Here is an 8,000-nt window from a genome sequence, read left to right on the forward strand (position 1 = left end):
TAACTAATCGATTACGATAAATTGGATCGGATTTTGCAGTTTTTTCTTTTGCAGCATCTCGACGTGACATGAGCGTTTAGGTTAAATTGAAAAAGTGAAAGTATCTCTTTTTAAAAAACTGAGGTAGTATATTTTACCTTCACAAGCTAATGGAGTTGTTTAAATCTGAAATTTCGATTGCTAGCATAAAAGTAGCACTTTTGTCCTTCATTAACGAGGCAAATGGAGTTGTGTATATTTTCTCCAAAGGAGTAACAAAATTTCGGTCTTCTTCTCTGTGCCTTGAGAAGATAGGGTAAGTGGATCTGCTGGACGGGTCCTTGGTCTATTGGAATATAAGTAGAAACGCAAGGAGTTTGGGTCTTTCAAGTGCACGTAAACATGAAAACTCAATTTCCTTATAATACGTAAGAATAAGTTCTTGTTTCCTCCCCAAATGAAGACATTTATATTTTCTCCATCTAAATATGGACATTTACAGCCAAAAAGGAATATAGATTGTTACTGTTGTAAACCCGATGAATGCCAAGGTAAAACAAATGCCTTACGTCTATTACCTACATCATGTATTAGGGGAAAAAATAATTCTTAGTCTAACGGAGAACTAGCACAGAAAGTAATAAAAAATCATTAACGCGGCTGTTGATACTGATTGGAAATCATCATAGAGCTTGGAATTGTTGTTGTAGAGGATTCTCCGTAATTGAAAGATATGCAGGCTGTCCAAACTGATAATGACACTGCAGAACACCCACAAAGCAGTAATCTGTGGTTATTTTATAAGTCAAGCTTCAAATCTAGATATTTACCATGTGATAATGAAACTCTATAATTGGGACAAATAAGAACTCATTCTAATATCACAACAAGAGCAACCCTTTTCCACAAGGCAAGTTTCGACCAAACGATGTACAGCAGATACACATTTGTAAACCAAATTGTGTGTAAAGTAAAAGGTTGCATAGCTCATGAAAGACAACTGTCCTGTGGGATAATGTTTTCTTGGATAGGATAATGTTTTCTTGGGTATAGTGATATAGGTGAGAAATTGAAATAGACAGGAGAATATACAGCAATCTTGCTCACCATATTGCATTCCATATAAGGGGGGAAATGGACAACACATATTTACTTCGGATAATTTCCTAATGTTAAAGGATAATAAGCATAATTTTGCATAAAATAACATAAAACCTTGAAGGAAAAGGCCAGAAAAGGATAACGTACATTCAAAATCAAGAAACAACTGACAATCCAAAATACCATTTACCAACCATGTATATGATCAACGTATAAAGGTTTGCAACAAGAGTTTAATTTCTCAACATATTGCACCAATGCACCATATTTCTTTTGTAGTATTTCGTGTCAAAAGCCTAAATCAACTCTCATCTAACAATTACGGCATCTTTATTAATTATTAAAAGACGCTACATATGCACTATGTAGTATGGTGTGAGTGAATCTCATAAACCTTTCCTTGTAAACAGAGGCGGAGCCAAGGGTCGACTAACCCTGGCTCTAGGACCCCCCACCTAAAATCATAAAAACCCTTTAAACACCCCTGCATTTATCCTATATTCTGAGTTTAGCCCACCTAGTATTAGTTCCTGGTTCCGTAAATAAAAAAGAGGAACAAAGTCACAAACAATTGTGTCATTGAAGAACTTACAACGACTCTATTGAATCTTCTTATCCTTGACCGGTGCCTTACTGAGCTTGCTTAAGATATTCTCATCAATTTTGCTGTACTGCCTTGAAAGCGCTTTGTGAGTAACATTCAACTTGTCATCGATATGATCTTGGTACTTGTGGTACATAGGAGGAACTGCAAGAGAAATCAATACCACTGCCGAAAGACAAAAAAGATAATCAGACTCCAAATGATCCACAAAAAAAAGGATTGGGCAAGTGTCTTTTAAAACTTACCAAAATAAGCAAGAGTAAGGAAACTGAACAGACTTCCCAGGTAAGAAACGATAAATAGACCACTTACAACCTAAAACCAAGAACCCACATTATCAATTGAACAGATACGCATTTCAGTAAATTTTATTTCGACAGCGCAGTAGTGCATCAAACCTTCAAGAAAAGTCTCCAATCTCCCTTAAGAGTGATATCATGAGCAACACCCAATATGCGATTAATCCATACTTGAGTTGAAGCTGTAAATTTCTCAATCATAGCATCCGATAGTTCGAGATTTGGAAGGGGAGGAAGTGGTCTATAACACAATAGCAATGAACTTCAATCTAAGAATCGTTTCACATTAACATGCCTCCAAATTATATCATACTGACGGATTAACACGGTTTTCAAAGCAATGATTATAAAACATAATTAAATAAACCTTCGGATAAATGCAAGATAAGAAAGGTGGTACCTATTGAGAACTGAAGCAGATTTTGCCCATAAGAATAGAATTGTAACTAGAAGCAATAGAACATTAGCAGCAAAGGATAACAAACTGTATCCAGCGATTTCGAATAGTATCCACATTGTAGTTGCAGTAACTAGAACAAATGCCCCAGTTCTCCATCGTTTCCATAAAAGTACATCAGCAACTGTTCAAAATCAATATAACTACTTAATTCCAATTGAACCCTAATCAAACCCAGATCTCGCACTAAACTGAGATATTCATCTAATATAATTAGACTATGGAACAAATCACAAACCCTAGATTATCATTCCATTGTAATGAAATAAAATTGGATTCAGAGAAGAAGCGGAAATGAGTACCTGCGCCTCCGCCGAGAGATTGATGAACCGATTTACGATTCGATGTCGATATTGTTGTTGATGTTGCAGTAGAAGAAGAATCTGGGTTGGGTGTAGATGAGTGATGTTGATCGTCATCTCCCATGGTGAATTAGGGTTTTATTTTGGAAGAGGAAAAGCGAGAGGGAGGGAGAAACAAGAGAACGCGTAGATGCAAAGAAAGATTTGAAAAAGACCAAAAGAAAAAGGGAGAGGAATAATGAACATGTATTTATTTAACAACCCGAAACCGTAAGGAGAAAATGTCCGCTTTCCACGCCTATAGTTGGCGGGACAGAATATTCATCGAGTTGCCTTTCACGAAAACATGTACAATGGAGCCTCACTTTATCTCCCGTTGAAGAGCCAGGATTAGACAGTTGGAAATTCATATCTGTGCAGGCTCCTCCAAAGAATGTTAATTTGATAGTTTCATCTTATTCGTCTAAGGATTGGTTTAAGTATTGCGAGTGTTACGAATTTCGTATATAATTTCTAAAATCAAATCAAATGGCGGGGATGAGATGTCATGTGAACACGCGGTTGAGAATGTGTCTATAATCAAACTTATAATTAAACTAATTTTGTGAAAATAAATCCTCCAACCCGAAGGATTTTACTAGTTTGGGATTAATAATTAAGTAAATCGCGTATAGGTTTAGCGTGATATTCCAACATACATTATGTGTTTATTGTCTACATCCACCAAACAAATACGACCTCCGTTTTATTATAGAACCACTAACAGAGAATTACATACACGATTTACTAAACAATCTGAAACTTAATCAACAACAAGTCGAACGAGGTAATGCTTGTAATTCTTTGTCACAACCAGATAAACTTCATCCATCGAGATAGTTTAATCTTCAAATATGATCAATGTTTCCCCAACGTTTATTCGCGCATGATGCATTCCCAATTTAGCAATATCGGCTAGAAAAACAGTGACGATCTAGGTGATTCTGGGACAAAGCGATTAAAATTATGTAAGATACAAATCGATTTACAGTTACGTTTAGGCAATTTTTCCTTAAAATTGTACATAATGAAGAAAGCTAGATTTAACAAATTTGACCTAGCAGTATTTGGGTCTGTTCTAGCTATATATGAACTATGTGATGAACATCACTCATCTACGAATAGGTCGTATGAAATATTCCTAATCGTATATGGTTTTGGTTTTTAATTTGCGAAGAACAAAAACATATGTGACTCATGTTTGACCTAGCAGTAGATAGGGTTAAAAGTAAAATAAATTTCTTTTTTTTTTTAGTGATTCTAACCTATTTCAGTAATCAAAAATCACAAAATTGAAATGTTTGTCGACTCTTATCTTATTAAACCGTGCTTGGACCCTAAACTTGTTGTCGGAGTATTTGAAGTTGTTGATCGATTTGTTCTTAATTAATTGTAATTGTTCTTTATAGATTAGGTTTTGGTTAAGGGTGAAAGTGTTAGACAATTGCTCGGTTGAACCCACAAATTTTGTTATCTCAAACTTGTTATCAATGTTAGATGATCAAAACGATATCTTGATTTCTAGTCTACTAAGTCAAGTCTCGGACTAGATTAGGGTAGTTGAGTATCAGATATCACTCTTGCAGAGTGAAGATCGACGAAGACATTTAGGGAACTTCTGTATGGAGTAGGGATTTCAATGGGTACCCGTCCGGTTCCGGGTCCTAAAGTTGGACCCATTAACAGCTTATGAACTGACTGGTAATTACCCGATTGGACCCAAATCCTAACGGGTCCAAGCGGATAATACCTGTCAGGTACCCGTAGGTAATGGGTATCCGGTAATTCAAACTTTTATTCTAATTTTAGCAAGATAATAAGTATTTTGTTAGTTTGGCTTAGTTTTTTTTTTACATTTAATCTTTATTTAATACATTAATAAATAAACAATAATAAATTTTAATAAAATAATTTAGATTCAATCCAAAAAGAGAAAGATATTAAGTTTTTGATTATTTTTTTTAATTAATAGTTTTCTTGATACCTAATGAGTACTCGGGATTTTTAACGGGTCCGATTCTGGATCCACAAATTTAGGAACCAGACCCGGAACCGTTATGAACCGGACCTGACTTTTATAAGTAGGGTCCGGGTCGAGTGATACCCGGGAGGACCCGGACCCATTGACAACCTTAGTATCGGGTATGTGAAGACTGAACCATTCTATCTTACTAACTATATTACCATTCTATCTTTTTGAGACAATGTCGTATGATTTCTAGTAAATTTACAAAGAATAAGTTCCGAGTCAAGCTTGTTTTGTTAAAAATCTCGAAATATGATTTTAAGCAAAAATGTTCAAAGGTCCTTAACAATATTAGTTCCAAATAATTTATTGTGTGAATTTAATTTGTGGATCAATTGAAAAATGTTGACGCAAATGATTTCATCATGCGAGAATGTTTCAAACATCATATGAGAGAAATATTGAACTTTCTGATATTTCTACTCAGGGTAGGTTGGCGAACCAGTTTTCAAACATAGATATCAGAGTTTCGGAAATACATGAGAGTTGGCGAACCAGTTCGCAAACTGAGTTGGGGACTGTTCACGAACCGTGCTGAACTGAAATCTGAAAGTTGGTATTAAAGGCTAGTAGTTGATGAACCCGGTTCACGAACTGTGGTCAACTGAGTTCGGTAGTCTTGTAGGGCTGGCGAACCCGGTTCACAAACAGTTGCACCCTGACTCACGAACAAGCCTAACGGTTCAAGAACCGTTGTACCAATTGTCCCAGTTTAAGATTTTAGTATAAGCTCAAATTAGACATATTTTTTAAATATGTTTAACATTACTAGAATTTTCTCAAACACTTCTAAGACTTCATTGATCACTCAAACACTTACGTGTATGCATCATGATTAAATTCTTAGGTGTTTAAATTAACATCAAATTGCTTTAGTTCTTTGGCATACTTGCCGAAGCAAACAATCATTATACATGGTGGCGAAACCAGTTCCTAGTGTATATTCTTATATTGTATTTTCAAGACCTAAAGTGTTTGCTTGAATCTCAAGTTATCTTAGTTTGAATTCTAAGCAACCCCAGGTCCTTGAAAATCTATACCTTGATTTTCATTTGAGAAACATAATTAGGTATACGACTAAAAGACTTCGCTTGGGGATTCGTGAAGTCAGGTCTGACTATCTTTACCTTGATAGTTCGTGCATCATGATCTTGCTTTTCTGTTATCTTGGTTTTTGTAATCTCTTTCAGGCAAGATAGATAATAATCAAAAAGTTTTCTTCATCTCAAGCTTTACGATTCCTCAACATATATATATATATATATATGAAAACTAATCTTAATTGATCTTTTGAAAATTGTTCTTGAGAGGTGGTTAAGAATCTAGGATGCCTCCGGGAGTCGTACGTCCGGATATGTCAGGTATGCTAGCTTTTTCTATTGCAAACAGATTTCCTCACCTTGATCTTTGATCTAAACGGAAATCAAATAGTCTTATATGTTAGAGACATATTAGTATCAAAAGTCTTCACTTAGGTTGAAACATCTTAGGTTATAAAGGTCGCCAGCTAGGGGAATCAATTGCATAAAGCCTTGCAAGGTTCAAGATATGTAAGGAGCGCGACTGTAACTAAATTTCTTGGAGGGTGGATTTGGTCTCAACTACATTCCAGTTCTAAGTATGATAGTAGTCTAGTGTCTGTTGTGGCTTATGAAAAGACGAGGGTACCCAAATATACCTCAATCTAAAACTTTTCCACCTATAAGTCCTTTCTCCGAAAGTGATTGTCTATAGACCGAGTCGAGACAATACAACTAATCGGTTCACACTTCGTGTGATCGTCTATGGATATGACATCTAGACTATACGACAACAAGATAACTTGCGTGATTGACTATGGATATAAGATCGAGACAATACAACAACAAAGTATGATTACTTGATAATAGGTTCGGACTTAATCAAACATTATAGGATTGATATCAAGTAAATAAGAATTTACGTTTGTGTATTTTACTTCTAATTATAATAAAACAATTATAATTGCGAAAATAGAAAAGTAAAAGACACAGCAAGATTTTGTTAACGAGGAAACCGTAAATGCAGAAAAACCCCGGGACCTTTTCCAGAATTGAATACTCTCAGAATTAAGCCGCTATACAAAATCTAAACCAACTTCGTATAGTTGAGACCAATCAACTAAACCTATAGTTCACCTAGTTCCCTCAGTATCCATGCACCTCCAGCTTGTAATAAGTCACGCACTTGGAACAATTCCTTTGGTTCGTATTCCAAAAAGTAAAGGAACAACAAATATGTTCGGTAACAACTCTTTTCGAACAACGTGATATGAGTTTGACAAAAGGCTATTTCGTTTATCTCAATAAACTCTTTTATCAGGTTCTTAGATCTATCTATTAACAACTACCAAAGTAATTGTTTAGACTATGCCATCAATACTCTTAATAACAAAGAAATATATTGATGCCGATCTACTCAACTAATCAATCAAGGCTATCACAAAGATAAACCGATATAGTTGGATCCCCAGCCGATCAAGTTTTGTACACACCAAAGATTATGAACTCAAATAAGAAATCTTCTTTGTCTTCAAATCTTCTTAGATCTTCAATAAACACCTTCACACAAACAACTTGAATCTCTTCTGATCAATCACACATATAACGAAGTCTGTTAACGATGGATTATCACAAGACGTCTTTATATTTACAAATATTTCTAAAGATCACCGTCGATACTTCGATCTAGTTTGAGTGAATCTTATATCAGAAGAGAAGATTCTCAAGCATAAACAAACTAGGTGCAATCAAAGTTTAACAACCGTTAGTCAATCAAATCAATCGAAAACTAATAATAAACTGCAATTATCTAGTTTCCCACTAACGGTACTCGTAGAGCTTCTCAATCCCAAAGAAGTCTTTAAAACGAGCGGTCGTTGGAGATTTCGCCTAATTAGGGTACTTTCCTCTCCGAATAGACGGCTCCACCAGTAACAACACAACTAGGTATTTTTTCTGGCTCTGAGGATTAGTTTGCTCTAAATGCAAACTTCAATATTTATAGACCAAGGAAGTTTGGACACCAAGGAATTTCCAATATCGAATATTCTCAAAGATATATGCAATAAAGCCAAAAACGGTTTTCATAATTCTTGGAAATGCTCTGTCCAAATATTGACCGAAATCTCAGTAGAAAATCTCCAATTAGTAAATGCACATTACTAATTTTTATT

At 35.2% G+C, this 8,000-nt stretch overlaps 1 protein-coding gene across 1 annotated transcript; it reads right to left on the reverse strand.

Moving 5' to 3' along the window:
* Window positions 1–370: 370 nt before the first annotated feature.
* Window positions 371–2,987, reverse strand: LOC113346720 (reticulon-like protein B11). Its single transcript, XM_026590213.1, has 6 exons — window positions 2,743–2,987; window positions 2,384–2,564; window positions 2,083–2,224; window positions 1,930–1,999; window positions 1,673–1,849; window positions 371–740 (listed from the first exon to the last, which is right to left on the reverse strand). Exons 1-5 carry the CDS (start codon window positions 2,864–2,866, stop codon window positions 1,680–1,682), a joined length of 687 nt encoding a protein of 228 aa, XP_026445998.1. The 5' UTR covers window positions 2,867–2,987; the 3' UTR covers window positions 371–740; window positions 1,673–1,679.
* Window positions 2,988–8,000: the final 5,013 nt, after the last annotated feature.

This window comes from Papaver somniferum, chromosome 2, assembly GCF_003573695.1.
Source record: "Papaver somniferum cultivar HN1 chromosome 2, ASM357369v1, whole genome shotgun sequence".
NCBI classification, from domain to species: Eukaryota; Viridiplantae; Streptophyta; class Magnoliopsida; order Ranunculales; family Papaveraceae; genus Papaver; species Papaver somniferum.